We start from the raw sequence: 23,192 nt of genomic DNA, 5'->3' as shown, positions 1-23,192 counted from the left end.
GTGGAGAAAGCAGCAAATGATGGGGGAGGGGGAAAAGAGGAGTGGGGATGGGGCCTTGAGGGACAAGGTGAAGCAGGTGTGGGGCCTTAGGGGGAAGAGGTGGAGCAGGGGGTGGGAGAGCTTCTGACGCTTAGTTTTTGGTTTTCACAAATTAGAAAATTGGCCTCTGGAACTCTGAAAACTGTTCCATCTCTTAATCTAAAATAGCCCAAACATCATGACCTTCCAGCAGCCATTCTACAAAAGCCATTTATTTGACAGGAATTTCGAGAATTCCTGAAGGTAATGGGAGTGGTGGAAAGAAGATTTCACTCATGTTTTGATTTACTGCCTGTCTGAGTTGATTAGTTAACAATTCTGATAGCTTCATGCCCCTGGTCTTCTTGTCATGTCCTTATACTGCTTCTCACTGCAACCGTGCACGCATGCCTGATCACTGCACTCCTCCAGGTAACTGGAAAAGCATTCACACCCAATGCCCCTAGTGGGGTGAGTTTGTGTGTTATCCATGTAAGATTTTTTTAGTGCTGTTGGGTGGTTATTATTATGTTGTTGAGAGACTGACAGGCTACTTTTTAGTGCTTAAACTTAAAGAAATAAAGAATACCAGAAATCTACTATTATCTAGGTAGCTTATCGGTGCACTTGAAAAGAACATTCTTTTCCTGTCCCTATTTAGTTCCCAAGTCAGTACAAAGCCTATTACAAAAGTGCTCTTTTGCTTTGGGAAGGGTCCTTTATTGGTGCAGCCATATGTGGGAAGCTTCAGAAATCAAGTGTGGAAAAAGATGAAAGACTGTAATTAAGAGAAATATCAATGCAAGGAGAACATCTTTAAAAGTGGCTTTGAAGACAGGGTCAGAACAGTTTTTTCATCCCCTCTGATGTTATAAAGAAAAATTGTAAAAACTGCTTTAAGGAAAATGGTTCACTCTCAGACATAAATTTCCTTACAAGTACCTTATAAAATGTATTTGGCTGGCAAGAACTACCCATTCTCAAGCTCGAGACAAATAACGATAATGCCCTTTGGACTGCCATACTTGCAATAAAAGAAAAATAGGGGTTTGGGCAGCAAGGTTAATGCAGAAAACAACAACAAAACCCCACATTGTTGGCAGTAAGGTTAAGACAGACAAAAAAAAAAAAAAAGAGGGAAAATTTGGCAGCTAGCACGTTGCTCATTGCAGCCAACAGTTCACATGTGGAATTTCACTTGGAGACTGAAAAGAGAGCCATGGACAGTTTTAAGACCCTATCAGCTTTTCCCTTTAGATTTATAGACCTCTTTATATAGGAGAAAGGAAGTAATTTTGGTAGCTTTCAGCCCATCAGTAATGGCTTCTTCTGCCTTTTGATTCTTATTACTGAAAAAATAATTATAATTCCCTTAACTTTTTCAAATGAAAATTGGTGTTTTTCCACTACTGTGAAGCTTCAAAGGCAAACTTTGCAAAATCTAGCTATTGTATCTAGTTAAAACTATCTCAGTCCTTTCCTTCATTTCTCCCCCTCGCATTTACACTTCCACATTCGTTTAATGCCCATAACCAATGGGACTGACAACACATAGCAATGGAGATACTGACATGCTCTCTGATGTAAAGCAAGTATAATGCATGTTGACATGTTTTACTCGGATTGTCTCTCTGACGTTTGCCTAAAGCTGAAAGGTATTTTTTTGTATACCAGTTATATAGTCTATATATCAGCATGGAACTCCTGCACAATGGGTTAATTCAGTCAGTGCACTATAATACATGTGTGAGATGGAGATCCTACTCACAATCCCTTTTGTCCACTGGGAGAAATGGTGTTAAAGACAAGACAGATTGATAGTCTAGAAGAGATGTTCTCTGGGTAATTTGATATTGGGAAGGATTGATATATGTATATATTTTAATGGCTGGCAGTAATGGAAAATTACAGCAGAGCATCCAGACAACAGGATTAAAAGGCTAAGTGCTTATACTAGTTTCTAAAAGTCATTTAAAAGTTACAACTGTGTTCGTTTTGTGTTTTGGTTTTTGAAATGTTCAATTCACACACACATGCTGTAGAGTTTGACAGGACATCTTTCAAAATCATGTACATTTCATTTTTTAAAAGGGTAAAGCACTTATTACAGGCATGTGTGTGGTGGAGACAACTTGCGATTGTTTCCTGTTCAAATTGAAGGAGTCTAAAGACTTAGTTTTAATAAAGCAGCTCTGGTATAGTGGGCTTTGCTCCATGTGATGCCAGACAAAAAGGAAATGGGCCTGACTGATTCAGCTCCTGTGGAGCCAGCAAAGTGGCTTTGCATGCCAAGACGACGACAGCTCTGGAACCTGTTGCACTTGAGTAAGCTTGAGCCAAGGGGAAAAATAATCAGTTCATTTCCCATTCTGTTACAGACAGTCAATCCCCTAAGCAATTTCTCCTTTGAAGAAAGGGACGGGGGAGCAAGGAGTCTTAGTACACGTAGCTAGCCCCCAAGACTGGATCATTGTCTGGTGTGGGTAATGAGGACTGAGAGCCCTGCAGGATCTCGTTCAGAGACCCAGAACGAGACTGAATCCTTCAGTTTGATTCAGAGGATTTAGAACTGACCCAGTCTCTGCAGATTCACTTGGAGTTCATGTTTGATGAATGATAATCTCCACGAAGAGCCCTCCACAAACTACTGTGCCTACCATATCTATCCTAGGTTTTGATGTACTCACCTGTTAGTGTGCTGTAGCTTAGCACTTTTCTCTCTCTAACCCAACAAGCTCCGGACAGTCTCTCCCTACTCCCAACCCAGCTGCTTAGCTTCAGGGGTGAGATTGATGGGAATGGTGAGGTAAGGAACTGGCTGGTTGACTAGGGATAAGAATGGGGAAACATGCTGGTTTCTCAACTGCATGAACAAGCTTAATCTATTTGCCAAACATTTTTGAGTCAGGGTTGAACACTAATTCAGGTTGATGCGAAATATTTTTACAGTTTGTTTTGAAATATCACACCACTCTGCAGGTAGTGTTCTGCTGTAGATAAACAAGCTCTCGCACTAGTAACAAAGATTAGAAGTAGAAGGCCTGTATGTTTGTGTTAGAAATGATTTAGTACAGTCAGCAACTAAACTTCCTGAGTTGACAGAATGATCTCATGTCTGCACTTTTTATCTTTATCGTTCTATAATTAGATTTCTCTCCTTCTTGAAATGTGCAAATAACACTTCTGGTTTTCTTTTCCCTTTTGTTTACATTAAAACTTAATATAACTTCAATTGGCAGTCATGAGGATTGTACTTTGAGATCATTGTTGTCTTCTCTTACTCTTTTTCATTGTAACGGGTGGTGGCTTGTTGTTGTATTACTCCTATCTTGTCAATTTCCATTTATTGTATTGCCATAGTTTGTTTTTTCTGGGTTACTTGCATTGGATCTTAAGAAGATGATGATGATCACAAAAACGTTTTTTAACATGACGAAACGACCACAAACTAGAATAATAAAATGAAGAAAGCGTGTGTGTTTGGTTTTTTTCTGGCCTGGAGATTTTTCTTGGGTAGGGAGTTGGTAGCTTATCGTCACCAAGAATTTGATTACAAGTACTAGGTACCTCATCACATGAAGTTCTTACCATATGCTGGCTGTTGCAATCATTTTATTTCATTTTCCAATGGAGGGGTGTCCAAATCTGAATAACCACCATAGCATTTTATATTAATTGGCACTTTGCTTGGCAATTTCAGAAGACAGGAAGGTCTGACTGGGCATGGAGAATAAATTACCCTTTGAACCATAAAGATAGTCAGGGTTGAAACAGGATGGGGAAATTTGATCATGTTGGCATTTATTTACTGGCTATATAAAGGACTTCATTCTGCAGGGCTCTAGCATGATCATTGCATTTGCATTAAAAATTCTAAAGAAAATGTAAGAAAATATATATATTCACTTTAACTAAAATGAGCAAGTGGAAAAACCATAGGGTGGTATACTGCCTTTGACCCCCAAGCATTGTTTTGACCCCAGAAAAAGAGATGTGCCACTGGCTCCATGAGGTCTATTAAGGACTTAACTATTGCTATTGATTTATGTGGAAGACTGCCAGAAACTGTGGTGATGGGAAGCAGTAAAAAGCCCTAAAATAAATATGCACACAACAGGTCTGATTCTTTGAGGGTGCTGAAGCCAGTGGAACTTGAAGGCACCTTTCAGAAATGATCACCACCTTGTCGGGTTAGACCCACAATGCCCTTGCTATGAGTGGGAGTTGTGTATTACTTGCCCAGTGAGTGGATATTTAGGCCCTTTAAGATACTTATGTAGCTATGGTTGAAATAGCTTTCAGCTTAGAGAATGAATGAGGAACAAATTGGGTGTGGTGACCATTCTGCTCAAAGTAGTGGCTGTAGAAAGAACACACCGTGCATGGTTTTCCAGACAGTTCTTCTCTGAGAAATGTGCTCTTAGGCAGTAAATCTCCTGCATTGTTCTACTGTTAGTACTCAGATATGTGACTTTAAGTACACCTGTCAAGTCTGCCAGTTATAGTGCAGTGCTCTTCAAGGACTAGGTCAGTGCCAAAAGGCAAACCACATGGTTAAATACAAACGTATATCTTCTTTCCACACTGTTTCAGAGTTTCTGCCCATTAGCACACCCACAACTTCTTTCATGATGTTAGTCTCAGTAGTCTCTGTCCCTTGAAGAACTCATTCTCTCTGGACTCAACAAGTACCTCTTTTGGAATCCTTGGCATCTGGAGAATAAGCCAAGTTGCTTACTCTAGTAAGATTTGCTATCCTTTCAAGTATTTTTAAAATTGTATATTTTTTCTTAGAACCGTCAGCATTTCCTAATATGTCTATTAAATTATGATGTAACAATAGCAGTTTACTAGTTGGCTACCCATATTATAAACAAGACATAATTCTTCATCTAGACAGCTTTAATATCCATTTAGATTTGTAAAGATGTCACAAAGAATATGCCAAAGAGAATTTCTATTAACACTAAACATTTTAAGTCAATGAAGCAACTGCATCACTGGAGACAACAATTGCTTTGAGTTGACTTGCTACATCAGAGCCCAATTTAACTATAATGAGACCTAAGGTATAAGGCACAATCAATGTTTCCCAGTTAAAAGGCTTAGCAAATTTTACTATTCGCAGTGACATCAACTGTGGTACTTGGGAATGTTTTTGTGTTTACAGCACGGCCAGTCAATAAAACATTTCTGAAAAACTACGAACTTTGCTTCAATAATTCAGTAGGTTTTTTGTAAAGATGGATGCTTGGCCTTCAACTGGCTCCTGCTCTAATGGCTCTATGCAGAATCCTAATGCAACATGTTGAAGTACTGCAGTAGTTAAACATTTTCATTCGTGTTTTGGTCAGAGTCCACCAGAGAGGAAAGTCAGGCCGCAAGGCAGCAGATAGACTGAGGAGAAGAGGAGGGTGGTCAGGACTGCTTTGCTGCTTGGCTCCTTGAAACAGTGCAGGGAGCATGCACTATAAAATCTAATTATCTTCCCTTTGAGGGGGAAGCTGGAGAGCAAGAGGCAGCTGCAGACAGGTCCCAGCAGGGCAAGGAGTCAACTGAAAATGTTAGTTGGCTGACGGAAGCAAAATGCCAAATAATTACCATGTTCCATTCTATGAAATAATAGAAGCTGCCAGATTCCATGGCTGCAGAATTGCAGCCTCTCTGGGATGTTGACTATGATAAATGGGGCAAGATACACCTCTTAAGTTTGTTGTTTTAGGCTGTATGAAGATTCAGGCAGGTGTCACAAGATCAGTTTACACCTGGGTCATTTTTGGGTAGTTCTCTCTGCAATTATAAGGGCTAGAAACATTTTTTTTTTAAATGGAAGTGTAAGAAAGGGAGAAGATAAGAGCATCTCAACTGCCCTGAAACCTGTTCATGACTTCCCAGTGGGTTGTAACCCACAGGCTGACAACCCCTGAGCTACAGTATGTCCTTTGAAGTTTCACAACCGGAATGTAGCATATATCCTTGGTATGTTGTTTAAAATGTAACCTTTCTAGTCTAGTGTATATGGCTTGATGGACAGAATTGAGTGTCACAGAACAACTATGGAAGGAAACAATGCTTTTAAAATATCAAGTATTAATATCCTAGGTTGCATGAGACTATGACACAGTCCACCATTGGAACAGCAAGGAGTGTACTGAGCCCTAGTTCTAAAGATACAATAATAAAACGTTGGCTAGTTTGTTTCACAAATATTAAAGGAATTTTGTTTTCTTCATCAGCAGACAGTCTGCACTGGCTTCTAGTAGAATGTACACAGCTGCAGTGAGGTAGTGATAATTCACTGCAGAGTATCATTGTGGAGCAGAGAGAGACAGGACAAGATACATTTCCAACAGGAAGCTTGTAGTTACATTTCAGAGCTCTGATAACATGTCAGATGTAATAGATTAAATTGTCTGACATGAATCACTGTAATTTCATCTTTTTATATCATTACATTTGTTTCCCTGCAGTTGATCCTAATTTAACCCATGAGAGACAAACCTTATCCAGGATAAACTTTTATTAATTTTACACTTATCAACTGCAAGGGATATTCAACATGCAAACACTGTACCAGTTGTCCTAATATTTTTCTTCTGTTTATAAAACTAAAGAATAAATTAATAGTATCACTGACATTGCACAGATGATATAATTCCCAAATACACACTTAAGACAGGCACAGTAATGTGAGGTTTTATACTGTGGTCCTCCCATAGTCATTTCCTTTGTATTGGGCCACCAAGTGTTCTACTAAATTTAGGGTTCAAAGGCAAATCACCATTTTTAGTCAAACAGGATTTTATTTCAGCCCTTTGAAAAGGTCAACTCACAACAATGTTGCCAGTGTCCCACCCTCCCCAGGCAGAGCCCCCAAGTCTGAGTTCATGCAGAGTGTGTTTCTCTCTGAGTCTAGCAAGGGACAAGATTTCCAAAAGTGGGCAGTGGATTTTGGATGCTCACCTTAGACATCTTAAAGAGGTCTGATTTTCAGAAAGTGCTGATGTAACCCGCATGCCTAACAGGGAGAGATATAACTTTAAGAGATCTAGAGAGAAGGGATAGAGGAGGAATGAGTGGTGTCTGTTGCTCTGTTCCATATCCAAAAGTTTCTGGAACTGCTTGTGGTAGTTTTTGGCATGCTCAGTAGGCTCCTTATAGATGGATTAATAAGAATTAATTGAGGAAAAGTAGCCAGGGCAGCTGCTTTACAAAGACACGTAATCTGTGTGATGGGTCGGGAGAAGCTCAGCCACAGGAACAGAAAGAGGCTGTTTTCCTCTAACTCTGAAGCATTTTGCAGCAGAATTATTCACTTACACAATTAATACCAATACGCTGGTTATTAGTTAGCTGACTAGCTAATTAAGTGATTCCACACTCCAGCAGAGGAGGAGAAAGTCCGTGTGGGGGTTCCATTTGGATATTTCTGCAAGCAAGAGAAGGAAAGATACCACTGCAGTACCTTTTGACTCAGGTGATGAACAGAGACTCTAACGAACTCAGCCTAAAGCTAATGGAACTCTTTTACTTCTCACTGTATTTCTGTGGGAACTGACCTGTTTAGATTTAATCTGTGTCTTTTGTTTATATTTACGCTTCACTTTGAAGATAATGTATGTGGATTATGAAGTCGCCTTGTTATTTAGTAGCAATTAAGCTATTATTTTGGTTTTTATTATAAAATTTTACAAAGTTGGTACTTAAGTTAATTCCTCTTGTTCTTTTTAGACTTGATTGTGGGGAGGTTGACCCTGTGCAATCATTGCTGAAAATCCTCAATGGCTGATTTCTGGGTCTCCACGTACCTTTCTATACGAGTTGTGTTGAGGCACTGGGAGAGCAGTAGTAAAGTAAATACTAGCCCATTCAAAGGTTACTCTGAGAACCCACCATTTAAAATGAAGGGTGAAATCCTCCTCCACTGAAGTCAATCAAGTTTTGCCATTTACTTCAGTGGGGCCAAAATATCATCCCCAACTCTTCTTAAAGTTTCTCAAACTGAGGATCCCTGAACCACTGGTCACTTTTGAAAATCTTGGCCAAAGAGCTCTTGCATGGCCAAAACCCTTCCTTTTAGAGGCCCAATTGTCAGCTTTACCCCCTCTAGCAAAGATATCTTATACCCGGAAGGGATGATACGATACATACTTTCCTTCCCTACCAAGCCAGTTCATTAACCTCTTCCTCTTCTTGCTGGAGGAGGAGTACACACATTTTGTCAGAACTGTTATATTTCCTTTCTTCTAACATCCTCTGATGCGCATAAATATAATCAATGCTCCAGTCAGTACAGTGTTATTTAGGGGGATGCACTTATAAATCATTTAGGCACTTTTGAACATTTTAACCCACATCCTGGATTCGTACTCCATGCACAAACCAGAAGAAATTACCGTATGTTGTCTGTATATAGCAGAAGGAATTACTTTGTCTGAATACAGATTTAATTTCATGAAAAGGTCTAGCTGTGTCTCTCATCTCTACTTTCTCCAATTTATTTTCTACCATTACTGAAATATACATTAATCAGAAAATATTACACACTTCAATACAGAGCAAAACTGAACAACTGAGTCTTATCTGCAGACTTTATCAATGGGAGGAAAGCATGTACCTTCAATTCATACTCCATTTTCATATGTTAGTATACAACAGTGGAGTTGAACACCAGTTCATACAGAAGGGGAAGCTGAGCATTTGTTCACTGGGAACTAGGTAGTGTCACCCTACCACTTTTGCACATATACACATTTGTTCTAAAGGTTCTTGGTGTTCCTAAGAAAGAGCAAGTCTCGGGGGAACAAATTTGACTCATCTTCTTTCTCAGCTCATGTTGTAGAAATCTAATTGTATGTCCTAGTTTTCAGAGGTGCTGTGCACCTATCACACCCATTGGAATAATCAGGAACTGGGGTTCTTCAGCACTTTGGAAAATAAGGCAATTAATTTCCAGATAAGGAAAAGCTGTGGTAAAAAGCAAGCTGAACTACTCCTCTTAAAGCAACTCCAGGTAGCCATGACATCAGTTTCAGAAGAGGCCACACAGGGTACCACATCTGTATAAGATGAACATCCCAATGAAGGCCCAATAGGGTAAAACAGAAAAAGAAAAATGGGGCTTAATGGAAACGTGCGGCTAAGTAAAGAGGTTAATTGCAGCCAGCATTTAATGCCTAAAAAGTCTGCCAATTAATTAAACATTAGCATTCATAAAAGGATAACAACTTGATTTATTTTGAGTGACAGTTGTTTCCTCAGCATCCAGGCTCTCATTTCTGGAGGATTCCACAGACTGTCACTTTTGACAACAAACATTCTATGCAAGTAAAGTCAGTTGCTTTGAATTATTTCAAAGATAACCAGCAGGACAAATGCTGCAAACAAAATATAGCAGAGTAGGCTTCCAAACCTGTGGAGGGGAGTTATATGAACAAATCTCATCATTTTGTTAACAGCATCTCTCCAGATACCTCCTTCCATCGCTTGGTAAGCACTTACACACTTTAATAACCATCTGGCTGGCACAGAACTGTCTAGAGAACAAGGAGCCATTTGGCTTTTTCAAGACTACTCAGTGATGTCATCTCTTAGAGAGTCAGACATGACATGTCTATCAATTTTACAATCAGCATAAGACAGATTTTCAAATGAGTACCAGCAAAGGAGCAATACAGCATGACCTCATTCAAAATGAAAGAAAATCTTGAAAGATAGAAAAGAAGTCAAACAAAAGCTTAAACAGTCCACTTTTCATGTCACCACTCCCGTCTTCCTATTAGTCTTTCAACTATCACAAATTAACCCATTTCAACATACTGGCTAAAGAATAAAGAAAAATACTGAAAAAGTGTATTCTCTTCTCCATAGTGTGACAACCCAAAGCAGGACCTCCTGCCCTATTAAAAGTCAGTTTGGAGCTCAGTTTAGAGTCAGAAAGGGTAAGCACATTGAAGCTTACAGAGGTCCATAAGTAGGGGCAGGGAACTGAGTGCACTAAAGGGCTTCCCACCCACAACTGATTCTCATTAATTAAACAGTCCATTCTTCCTTAAAACCATCTGACTCCTTCTAGTGATACACCATTGCAGTAATCGCACAGCTTTCTATAGTGGGCCAAATTCTACTTGTGCACTGACCTCAGTGTTTACTAATATACTGAAATCAACAGGTCTGGAAAGCACTAACAAAGGATAAAATTTGGTCCATTAATATGAGTTATATACATGCATTAAGAAGAGAGTAGACTCCCTTAAATATTAAAATTAATTTAAGAATAGCATTTAAACTAAGAAAACCATAAAATGGCTTTTTGATCTGTGCTTAATTCATTTCCTCAGAGCAAACTAGTGTCTAAAAAATAAAAATTTAACCATAATACGCATACAACTGAATTCTTCAGACACTGCCCTTTCTACTAAAGCAAATTACCAAAGTACCTTTTGCAACATGGTGGTCATTTGAAATGCCAATTCTTCATGTCCCTGTTCAGTTACTTACCTAGAAAAGAAAAGGAAAAAAATCAGAATTTTCCAATACCCTTAAATATGCCTCTCATCATCAATACATTTAACATGAACACAAATCTGGATTCCCCTTCAGTAAGTCTTCCTTAATAATAGGTACACTACAAAACACTATCTCTGTGTCTGTTCAAGTTTTTAATAGATACTTCAGAAAAATCTATTAGAGTCAATATGTTCCAGTGGATAGGACACTAAACCAGGAATCAGGAGACTTGAGGTGAAATCCCAGCCCTTTGGAAGTCCATGGAAGTTTTGCCATTGACTTCAATAGTGCCAAGGTTTCAAACCATTGGTTCCCTGCTCTGAACCCAGCCTCCAGTGTGACCTTGGGCAAGTCACTTCCCTCATCTGTTTCCTTATCTTAAAATTGGGATAATAATATCCAACTTCCCTTAGGTGCTTGGAGCTCTGGGGATAAAACATGCTAAATGAGAGCTAAGTATTATTATGCAGACTAGAATTTGTGGTTGAGGAATAGGTTGTTGATGAGGAATTGGGAGAAGAAAATATTTTCTGTTGCTGACCATTATATTATTTAGCAAGAAACATATGAAGAGGTGAACTATCTTTTTCTCTCCCCTCTCTGCTATGTTGCTCCTACCCCTTTATTTCCCAACCCAACAAGAGAGTTTCTAATATGGCTACTACACTCCAACATCTGAGTTAAACTAATTTAGTTTAGTGCTTAAAAGAATGTACTGTTTAATGATGAATTACCTGTACTCAAACTTCACATTCATTATTGGTAATTTTGACAACATTTAGCTTTGGCCAAACTTACAGAGGGACAAAAACAGTTCAGATGAACTTTTCAAAAATCATAATTATACACCATTTTTGTTTAGATGATAAAACAAAATAACCCATTGCTCAATCCTGTTACCATCCCCTATACATGTATGTACACAAACCTCTCATAGATTATCAGGGAAAGATGAATCCAAAAGAACCTTATACACTATTTTGGGGAATTATATCAAAACTGAAGTGTAACTACTTTCGTGGTGGAATATTGACACTGTTTAAAAGTACTTAGCAACAGTACAAAACCATTTAGATCAAAAAGTGAAGAATATCACAACCTATGCAATTAAAATGATAGGTTGGAAGTAACTAATTTCCCAAACTGGAATATTGCAAGGACCCCAATCCAAGCACTCACAAATCTATACTGCAAAAATCAGAGTTTTTTTAAAAAAATAAGCTTTGGATTGTTTGTATTTTCCTTCTGAGCCTTTAAGGTTAACATTTTCAAGTTCTTCTCTGTAGCCATAATAGCTAGAAACTTACTTTTCATTTTTAATTGAAACCTGAGAGTCTTACATAACCACATGACTCCAGGAGCTGGAGCTTTCAGAAAGTCACCAAATATCGGAAGAGTCATGATAAAATCATGAGAGTTGGCAAGACTGACCTTTTGGTCTCATCTTGAGGATGTGCTTTCAGTAGCACAGAGTTCGTAGGCCCTCCAACACTGATAATGGAGAAAAAAAAACACCCAGCCAGTAACAGCCACAGGCAACAAGTGCCAGGGGCTGCTTGGTGCATCACCAACTACTTCTAAGGCATGTAGCCAGACTGCAGGAGCAGCACCATGGGGAACAACTCTATGCCCCAGAAACAATTACATTAGCAGCATCACAAGTTATGCCCTTGCTCATGGAAGCCTCTCTAAACCAGCTAGCCACCCAACAATACCATGAGGAATCATAGAATATCAGGATTGGAAGGGACCTCAGGAGGTCATCTAGTCCAACCCCCTGCTCAAAGCAGGACCAATCCCCAATTTTTGCCCAAATCCCTAAATGGCCCCCTCAAGGATTGAACTCACAACCCTGGGTTTAGCAGGCCAATGCTCAAACCACTGAGCTATCCCTCCCCCCAACAAAGGGTGAGTACAGAATCTCTCAACACTTCTCCTCCTCCCCCATCAGACCCAAGAGCAGTGGCAGTTGGGCCCCAGATGCCAATGGCTGACTATCTATATAGAGCAAGACCCAGACCAGAAGGGCAGCCTATAATGGACTTCCAACCAACCGGTACCTGCAGCTTCAGAACCAGGACAATGAACATTTTTGGTCTACATATTTTGGATAAAAGCCTTCATTCCAGTTACTACATGACACCTCTCCTTGCCTTACCCCTCCTTCTTAGCCATGCCCTTCATCCATTACTCCCTCTCCTTTTCCTTGCTGCCTCCGTTCTCCTCTTCATTTCCCCTTTTCTTTTCCTCCTACCGACTCACCACTTTCCCAAACATCTCACGTCTCCCACCCTACACATTCACCACATATAAAAAACAAAAAAAACACACAAACAAAAACAATCTTAGATAGCATAATCCCAGAACATTAACAACAAAAATAGACAATCTTGTGGATATAATCCTGGTCCTCTCATTCACCTGCTCTTTTACAGTCTGTCTGCTATTTCTTGCCTATACTTAGATCATAAACTCCTTAGAGTAGGGGCTATATCTTCAAAACATTTTATAACATGTCTCTGTCATTTTAGCCACTGTATGAACACACAATAATAGAAGTAGTAGGCGCACAGGTTCCAAGAGAAAAATGCTATGCACTGAATCAGCAGCACCACTTTCTGCAACATGCTGGGTTTTTCTGGGAGCTCTCCCCATCCACCTGACCTAGGAAGATGGAACATCACAAATTCAGAATGAAAGAAATGCAGGCCAAAAAAAGCCTGCTCAACGGCTTCTTCGTTCAACACAAAAATGCATTTGAATTTCTTAGAGAAGGGTTGTTCCCAGGACCAATGCGTTGTGTTTTCCAGATTTACCTTTTCCTAAGCTTTCTGCAAAGTTGGAAATGGATTTGAACAACTCACACAATGTGGTGTAAGAAACACAAAAATCAAATGTTCTTCACTGCATTCTGAGAAGAGTTTAGAAGCTGAATTGTAAAACTGCCTGCATTCATCTGATTTTATGTTAGTACAGATTTCACATCACTGCCAAAATCACACATCTATTGCACAAATTCCGTTGCTTCCATCTCCCGTTGGGCTGCTCTGTTCTGCCTCTGAATAAGCTCAGATCCGCCAGCAGAACTTGTATTATCCACTTTTGAAAAAGAAAACTTTAGTCCTCTGGTCCTCATGCCCATGTTTAGTCTTCTCCAAGAGAACCGTAACTGTCAGCTACAGTTCACGGACCTCTCCAGTGCCTGGATCAGTTTCAAATTTATAACGCTATTGTGTCTTAACTGTGCAATGTACTTAGCTGGATTTAAAGTGTACTTCTTTGTACTCAGTCTTCAGACTGACAATTCAATGTTCTCCTGGCATCTGACTGAGAACAACTGTCTGGTGATGAAAGGCACCACTTTTTAATTTTCTGCCCCCTCCTCTCCCCTTCCCCGCTTTTCAAGGAGAGTGTGCCTCAAGCTTAGCAGAGAGGCAACACTAAACTCCTTTCTGTCTACCACATGAAAATGTATGGCACAGATGCCCCTCGGAGCAAACTCCTCTACAACTTCTTTCCCTGACCTTAATAAATAGCTACTCAGTGTAGAGATGATGAGAACAGCAATGCAATGATCTGCACCCATGTGGTTTTTCTCTCCATTGTTTTCAACACCTTATGGGAAGCTGGAAAAATTAGAGATCACCTAAAACCAAAAAGCACTGGTACAAAGGCCTTCTATCCTCAAGAAAGCTTCAGAAAATACAATTCAGTTCCTCAAGAATTTTGTCCTTTGCCATTTGGCAAACAGTATGCTGATTCTTCACCCCGATCGTCTTCTAATGAAGCTGCAACCAACAGAGATGTCTTTCATTGTCCACGAACAGAAATCATTGTGTCAGCAGGAATGCATATCTCTCTCATCCATACCTCATTTTGAGTGGTATAACTTACTTTAGTCCCAAAGTTCAAATGTTCTATACAAATTTGGTCTGTTTACACATTTTATCACGGACATTGATGTACATGGGAAACAAAGAATTGTGAACTTGAGGATGCAGACAAGGTGATTCACACTAATGGAATGAATCCTACAGCATTTCCTACATATAGAATTTTGTGGGGTCCTTCATTTTGGGTCTTTGTCACACAACACTTTCCACATTGGGTGTAGGCAATTTGAGATGTATGGCTTTGCACATGACTCAAACTGGTTAGGGCTGCAGAAGATGTAATCTCCTCCCCCCATCAGGCTGTATTCAGTGAGACAATTTCCTCTGGCCTCTCCCTCTCGTACAGCACGAAGCCAAAAACATCCTAAAGCACTGTTTCTACCAGCACACCTGTACAGAAGGCAGACCCCCATCTTACATTATTGCTCCTCAGACCCTTATGCATATGTCAGGTATTGTCAGTGTCAAGGCCTCTATTAGCAAGGACAATGACATCGTTTTAAAGGCCTCAATTGAGGAAAGCATCCTTATTCAGGAAAAAACATTTAAGCACATGCTTATATAGGACTTAAGCATGTTAAATTCTTCTTTGTTGAGGAAAGCACTGAAGCAAGTGCTTGAATTGGGGGCCAAAATTCTGGAAAGCTGTCGAGTGCACCACCCTGCCCAAGCACTGCCATGTAGGAACACAGCCAGCACTAAGGTCTGCAGTTCCCTGCACAATTCTGAGGACGTGGGTATTAATTCACCTGCACTTGACCACCATATTGCAGGGTAGCTGAAGGAGCTAACATAACATATTTGAGTGTTCTCGCTTATGTTCCATTCCAACTCCCATTGACTTCAATGAAAGGTGGGATAGGCCTATAAAAGACTAGCTTTTTTTTTTTCCAGCAAAGAACAATAAGTTAAAAGGAGAAGGAAGGGACATCTTTCCAAAAGTTTATAACGATTAAGTTGGTCACAGTTTGCAGTTTGAACTTGAATTCACTGTCTCTTTATAGTATAAGAGAAAAGCAATTTGTTTTAATAATAATAATCAGCTACATTCAGACCTGGTCTAAGCACACTAAGCCAATTGAGTTCCACCAGGGATAAATCGGGCCAACTGTTTATAAAGCTCATTTTATCAGAACCAATTTCAGATCACTATGAAGGTGAAAAGGTATAAAATGGAACTAAGGCACATCAGCAGAAACATTAACAGCAACATACATTGTGTGATTAACCTGCTAACTTCCAAAGAATTGGACCCACAATAAGAAAAGCCACCCAAAATTAGGGTCTAAAGAAAATTAATTTTATATTACAGCTGCACCGAGAGGCCCCAAATCAGAATAGGGCCCCATTGTGTGAGGCTCTGTGCACACATGTACAATACAAAGAATAGACCCTGCCCCCAAAGGTTTTAACATAAAACAAGTCACAAAGCACCAGAAAATGTGGGATTAATTTCTTTATCATAAACCCTATCAAATCTTAGATACCACTGTGATATGGCCAGTTTATAGAACATATTATATAACATCAGTTTCATGCATTTGCATTTCTCATGTGAACTATTTACAAGAGCAGCAACAAAAGGATACTAAATTTTTATGGACCATAAGCAAATTTGAGTCCAAAATTCTGTTTCTCACTAAACCAACAAGCCAACTGGTTTAGAAAAGGTCATAGAAAAGTTAAAAGGCATTTTTTCCCATTTCAGCATTCCAAAAGAAACAGACAAACACTGACACAGATTACCAGTTCTGAATTCCAAGCTTTTGGGATAAAGTGAGATTTCAAGCATCTAATTTCTAGCTCTCACCATCCATGAGGGAATGTACTGGCAAAGATAGTAGTGCAGATGGCTAAGATAATTCTACAACAAAAAGACCCAACTATCAGCTCTGCTGTACTACAGAGCAACCCAGAAATAAGCCTGCAAGCTATAGGGCAAGTCACCACAGAAGCCCACCTCAGCTTCTTATAAGTCAACAGATCAGAATGCTACCAATCTTACAGGTAAAATAAAAACTTGGTGCTAAGTGGCCCTGCTTAAGGTTGGGAAGCTGAGAGTAGAACCTGTTCTAGAGGCAGGTGGGAGATTGAGTGGTTGTGGGTTGGGGGAGGTGGGCAGGGTTGTCTCAGCAGCTGCGGGAAGGAAGGGGGGATGTAGTATCAAAAACGTTTTCTGGCCAAATGGCTAGGGCCATTCCTAGCTGAGAGATGCCATGCCTAAGATGTCTTGGCTATCTTTCATTCATGGTCAGAATGCAACCTCAAGCTTCACCAAATTTAAATCAGGAGACCCAGTCTTGGTAAAATTGGATGAGGGGAAATATTGGAAACACCAGCTATTGTCTATATTCTGAGATCCTATATGATTGAGATGGATCAAGGTTTTCAGTACAGGAGGTATAGGTGGCATCTTCAGCTACTTCCAAACCTGGCTGAATTGCTATGTGACCCTACTCAGACCACAGACTCAGTGAAGGAAGACACCCCACTGAAAAGAGTCCTAAACCTATTGAGCAGGGGGCTACCCCTCTGGGATTTGATAATCAAAGTGAATCATTTGGAAAAGTATCTCTTGGATGCCCAGATCCGGATAAGCAACAAAGCCAGTGACTTGTCCGGATTTACAATTTGTTGATAAACGTTGTTAGCAACAATTCTTATACAGGAGCAAAATTATAAAAAAATCAAAACAGAATTCTGCCATGCCTATTTATAGGCCTCCCTCTGGGGGTAAATGGGAGCACACAACTTCTTTACCTCTACTGATCTTGGGTATATCCCTGTAGTGGGCACAGGAGTAGTGGGGCTTGCTCAGACAGGTTGCTTTAAAACCTGAAGGGTTCTCACTCTGAACTCCAAAGGGCTCGTACATCTGTAGCAAGGTCAGTAGCCACCAACCTGAGTGATAAACTTACAAGGAGAAACACACAGGTTACATGTAGGGTTCTGGGATTGGTTGGCTGACTCCTGGCGAGACTCTCTGGTGTTTGGGCCTGTGCTCAAACAAAGTATTGCCCATATTTGTACATGAGAGACAGGGTAGATTGGCCATCAAAACATTTTGCTTTGACTTCACAACACTTTTTTTTTTTTTTTAAAGACAAGTGAGATTCTATCTACCCTAGTGTTGCTCAGCTCTCTCCACAAGCTCGCTGCACTCAGCATTCTCACCTGCTGCCCATTTCAAATATATGGGATAAAATATTGGTACAGCACTAACACCACCCGGAGCAACAACCACTGAATATAAATTGCAGCTTTTAGCTATAACACAATAATGCAGTACCCAACTGCAGTCTTTATGGAATTAGGATCCTAAATTAAAGGGAGAGCCTTTATATACCTATTTCTTTGCTTAAAGTTTGCAGGCCAGCTGGCACTGGATATTCCCCTTCTAAAGCTAGCTCCTTTTTTCTGTCAGATAGTTGCAGCATACTGGCCTGGAACGGAATCAGCAAAGGTCAGAAAGAAGGAGAACAAATGCTGCCTTTGTACAGGTTTTCTGGAACACAGTGAGAGTTTGACTCATAAGTATAATACAATTAGAGACAGTGTACATTACACAATATGTCCAATATTAAAGCACTGACAGCATGAACTCTTTCACTTTGACACATGTTCTTGGAGTCAAAAAGTCTTCTGAAAGGTTTTCATTACAGAAGTACCACACAAAAAATCACTCTTGATCTGCTAGTTAGTAGGAGCTTAATAAATGCTTAAACTGACATCTCATAGGGCCTGATCCTGTAAAGCCTTTGAAATCATTGGTACTCATCATGTAAGGATTTGCAGGATTGGGCCCAGGGTCTCTTCTCTCTTCCTCTCACCCTCATCACCCAAAAAAGATACGCAAAATACCTTCCTATGGGGTCAGTTTTGCAATGTGTTACGGGTGCATACTACCATGCAGGATCAGACTCTAAATCTTTTTAACAGTGAATAAGAAATCCTGATTTTTCTGAGTTTCAAATCAGAATTTCCAAGTGGCAATCTGATGCAGCCTTATACAACCTGATTGTTTATAAGTTATAATGCAATATTTTCATTTGCTGTGATTACATCAGTGTTCTTAAAAGCACTGAAGTGCCAAAGTCTATATCATCTGTCTCCAAGGTGCCTGTAAAAGTAAATCCGAGCATTAATGGTGCAGTAATCTATTTAATTCCCTGTAGGAACAAAGAGAGAATATTTCTGCTTCTCTGATAAAAAGAGAAACCCGCTGCATCCTTCTTTAAAAAACAGCTCTCTGTGAAATTACCAGCCAAGATAATCATAAATATATACTAAATATATATAAATATATATTTACTAAATATATGAAAAATCCAGGTGAGAGTTCTGCCTCTGCTTAGAATCATTATTTTAATTAAATGTAAGTTTGTGCAATGAAAACCACAGACTAAGTGGAAATAACCTTATGGCAAAGGATATCAGGGTTTCTCTAAATACTGTACTTATGTCATCCACTGACTGTGGCCTTATGAGAATATGCCTTTTCAATGTTGCTTGTGTTTTGACACAAATATCATAGAATCATAGAATATCATCTAGTCCAACCCCCTGCTCAAAAGCAGGACCCATCCCCAATTAAATCATGTGATAGCAGTTATGCATACTCACCTCAGTACAAGTTTCCATTATGAAAGGGATGTAGAGGTTTGAGCTAGCTAAAAGATCCCCAGCTAGCCCCTCTTGCTGCTCACACAGTTACTCGTCTGCTTTTAGCACACTAGCTCAATCAGAATCACACTCAAAGTGTAGACATACCCTTACACTCCAAGAGAGTGCTCAGCACGCAACACATCCCATTGTTCTCAGTGGGAGCTGTTGAACAGTTTTGAAAACCTGACCGCTTCATTCAGAAAGCTAAACTGGAGGTGAGCATTTTTGAAAATTGTGGATGTTGAGCACTTTGGAAAATCTGGCTCAACAGTTTCTGCTTAACCTCCTTCCAACAAGTTTTACTACCTGTTTATGAAATCATTTTCCCCCTCCTTCTCTCTCACAAATTTTAAAATTTTGATCCAATTAAAAACAAAGAAAAAGAAAAAAAGAATCCAAATATGAATGCGGTCTGGAAAACACTGTCCCCCTACAGAGCCCTGCCAGCAAATATTTTGAGATAGCCTCCAAAAATATTGGCTGTGCAGAGAAGGGGAGAAATTATGTCAGTTACATAATTCCCAAAACTTTTGTAGCTGCAGCAGTTCCCTGACAGCTGAGATGCAGAATGGAAAGTCACATAGCCATTTCTAGCTTAGGAAAGGACATTCGTAATTAAAGCATGCAGTGATTGTGGTGTGCTATGTTAAGGACCATTTCAGTGCTCTCCTGTCTGAGATGCATTAAATTTCTCATCCATTCACTGACCAGCGGAGTAGAATCCGACAGCCATTAACATATTATGAAATTAAAATCACAAGGACAGCTCTAGAAAACGCAATTTGAGGGCTCAAGCCACCTGTGACCTTTCTTCTGCTCATTTACTTGTTCAATATGATATGCTTAAAGAAGCTTTTATTTGTCTGGGGAGGTTTCTTATGAGGCAGAGCAGTCCAGCTGGCCAGAGCCATTACTGCACTTTTAAAGCATTACCTCATTTGTTTGGCATCCAACATTTTATTTTCACAGTTTTTGTTATATTTGAAAAGAGAAAGAACACACATACCTGGTGCACATCTCCTCAAAAGGACACAAGTGAGAGTTACTTGTATGTTGTGGTACAGAGAATCAGACCCACAAAATATACAGATTCTCTGCCCCCTCCTCTGTTTCCTTTGTGAGACTCCTGTAGCACAAAGAGGGTGGAACCTGTTCCTAACTACACTGCTGAGGATTTCACTGGCATAGAGGAGTTCCCAGCAGGCAAAGAACCAATGTAGCCAGCTTCGTGCTACTCTCCCTATATCCTCAGTATAGGGACCATGTTATGGGTTCTAGAGTTGGTCAGAATATCGTTTAAAGGAGACTGTTTCAACACAGTTTTCAGCAGGAAGATTTGAGAGAGCGTGCACTAGCTTTCTCTCACTCTACAGCAGGGGTCTCAAACACGCGGCCCACGGGGTTATTTCCTGCAGCCCACCAAGCGCCTGCACCCCTCCCCCACCCAGAGTTATTTCCTGCGGGCCACCAAGCTCTCTTTCCCCCCTCCCCTGCAGCATGCCGCGTCCCCGCTCCTCTGCCTACCTCCAGGTGCTTCCCGCTGCCAAACACCTGTTTGGTGGCGCTTAGAGCTTTCCAGGAGGGAGGGGGGAGGAGTGGGGTGCCACTCACTCAGGGGAGGAGGTGGAGAAGAGGTGGGCAGGGGTGAGGATTTGGGGAAGGGGTTGGAATAGAGGCAGGGAGGGGGCGGAGCTGGGGTGGGGAAGAGGTTGGAATGGGGGCAGGGAAGGGGTGGGAAGAGGTAGGGCAGGGGCGGAGCCTCATGGAAGGGGTGGAGTGGGGGCGGGGGCAGCGGAGTGGGGGGTGTCAGTGATGCTGCCCTCAGGCCAAGGTACTAGTCCTCATGTGGCCCTCCTGGTGATTCGAGTTTGAGATCCCTGCTCTACAGCCTAGTGGTTAGGGCACTCATTTATTTCCAGAAGACAAAGGAAATGTGCACCTGTGTCCATGTCCATTTGGTTAGGTCATGAGCCTGGGATGTGAGAGATCCAGGCTCAAGTCCCGCATCTGCCTAGATCAGAATGATGTGGGATGAAAAATTCTGTTCCGAATCAGGCATAGCAGTGACTAGAGCCTGGGTCTCTCACATCCCAGACTAGTGCCCTAACCAAATGGATATGGACACAGGTACAAATCTCCTCTTCCCTCCAGAATTAAAAAGCTGAGGTTTTGATCTGCAAATACATATTTTGACATAATTCTGTTTTTACAAAAATATTCAAAAAAGAGTTTGTTTTATTCCAGTGCAGAATTAAAACAATTCTGAAACCTATGAAGTTGACAAAATGAAACTGTCATCCTTCGGTCAGCTCAGTAGATTCATGGGGTGAATTCCTGGCCCTGCAAAAGTCAATGTCAAAATTCCCATTAACTTCAATAGGGCCAGGATTTCACCCCTAGACTTTAAGGCCAGCACAGACCATTATGATCATCCAGTTTGACTCTCTGCACAAGGGACACCATAGAATTTCACCCAGTGATTTCGGCATCAAGCCCAACAACTTGTGATTCAACTAGACCATCTGCTTTACAAAGACATGTCAGGGGAGGGGAGGAGGCTGCACTCTGGCTATGCTCGGCAGTTGTTTGGTCTCTTGGGGGCCACTGCGGGCTTCTCAGCTGTTCTACCTTGCACCAGGGCCAGCTATAACCAGCTCCCTAATTGCCACCTCTCTGTGTTGAGCATAAATTTGGCAGAGTACTGAATCTGGCCCACAATATTCTCCTTTTTCAAAAAGATAGGAAAAAAGACGACGATAAGGACGAAATCACCTGCCTTTTTTTTTTAAGCTCAGTTATCTAAGGAAAAAACAACCAAATTTGCTTCTTGATTTCTTTTCCCAATCATCTTTTAATAAATAACACAGCTGACTGAGAATCTGCAGAAAAGATGAAGGCCTAAACAATGAAAAACTTTGACACCAATACAGGGTTGTGAATCCAACTCTAAAACAAACCTTCTCAAACTCCCCTCCTCTCTCTCTTCTCTCAGGGGAAGAGCGGCATAAAAGATTCCCACCTTCCCCTCCAGATTCTGGCCCAAGTTTTTAGAATAACCAAAGAAGAATTTGCTTCTAAAGATCCTGAATTTAACAGTGATCCCAGTGCATGCTGGGACAGGATTTTAGGAATCTGAGTTAGTAATGTGTGAGGTGCTGGCCTCACTGAGAGCTGAGCATGCTTAGCACATTGCAAGAAGACACAAATATTGCACAACTGGACCCTATGTATTGCCAGGTGAGATGCACATGCTCAGTTAATGTACATGATCTCAAAGTAAATGAGTGCACTGAAAACACCCCCAGTAACCTGAAATGCTGTGACTCTCAAAGATCCCCATCTATCCCATTTCACCCCCACTCTCATCATAGTCACAGTCTTTCTTGCTGAGAGGAACAGAGGGGGTCTTTCCTCAAAGCTCATCAATGCAGTCACTTCACCTGTTCTCAAGAAATTTAAGTATCCTTCCTCTTAACACAGTGGAAGTCACACCTGTGTTTAATCAAAGTCACTAAAAATTAGATCTGGTTGCAAATCTTACACCATCATAAAATCATACATCATCAGAGTAATTTTGCAGTTTACAGGCTTCTCCATAAACCAAGAGATCATATTCTCCCCATTAAGAAGAGATGACAGATTCTCTCCCTTCTTATGTTGGCCACCGTTTGTTGAACAAGTCATCATAAAAATGCACTCAAGTCTTAATGGATCTGGATGTACCTAAAGTTAGCTCTCTGTTTTATGTGCTATATGCCTCAGGACTTCTTTGTCTGATTGTCCTGACATGATACCTGTTAGTTGCCAGCTATCGTTGTTGTGGCACCAGTTTTTCCTGTTTGCAAAAGATTCACCATTTAACTTGACCCATAAAGCATTTGTTATGGTGCATGGCACTGGATCAGACTTAATCCATCCGGGCCACTGGTGTTGTCAGTGCCACACTGAAAGAATCTGGTAGCACAAAAGCTGGGTCTGTCCCTCTGGGAGCTTGGCAGGAGTAGAGACAGTATATCTCTGTGAGCACTCAAGAGAAGGAATCAGGAGAGGGGAGGGATGGGAAAGTATTTAGATGCTAGGTGGGTTAATTGCACATTTCTTAAATAA

The 23,192-nt window shown here is 40.6% G+C and overlaps 1 protein-coding gene across 3 annotated transcripts in view; it reads right to left on the bottom strand.

Moving 5' to 3' along the window:
• ANK2 (ankyrin 2) overlaps positions 1 to 23,192 on the bottom strand; it is a 589,776-nt gene that overhangs the window by 492,702 nt on the left and 73,882 nt on the right. Inside the window, exon 2 of one of the 3 annotated variants that reach the window (XM_084626829.1) lies at positions 10,458 to 10,518. The exons of the other annotated variants lie outside the window; for them this stretch is intronic. Within the exon in view, the coding sequence (XP_084482955.1) occupies positions 10,458 to 10,478 (21 nt within the window). The 5' untranslated portion in view covers positions 10,479 to 10,518. The remainder of the gene's footprint in view (positions 1 to 10,457; positions 10,519 to 23,192) is intronic. 3 annotated transcript variants of the gene reach the window in all.

The sequence above is a fragment of the Lepidochelys olivacea genome, assembly GCF_965140295.1.
Source record: "Lepidochelys olivacea isolate rLepOli2 genome assembly, chromosome: 4".
Lineage (NCBI taxonomy): Eukaryota > Metazoa > Chordata > Testudines > Cheloniidae > Lepidochelys > Lepidochelys olivacea.
The sequence above is the reverse complement of the archived record's forward strand: the minus strand, read 5'-3'. Positions and strand labels throughout refer to the sequence as shown.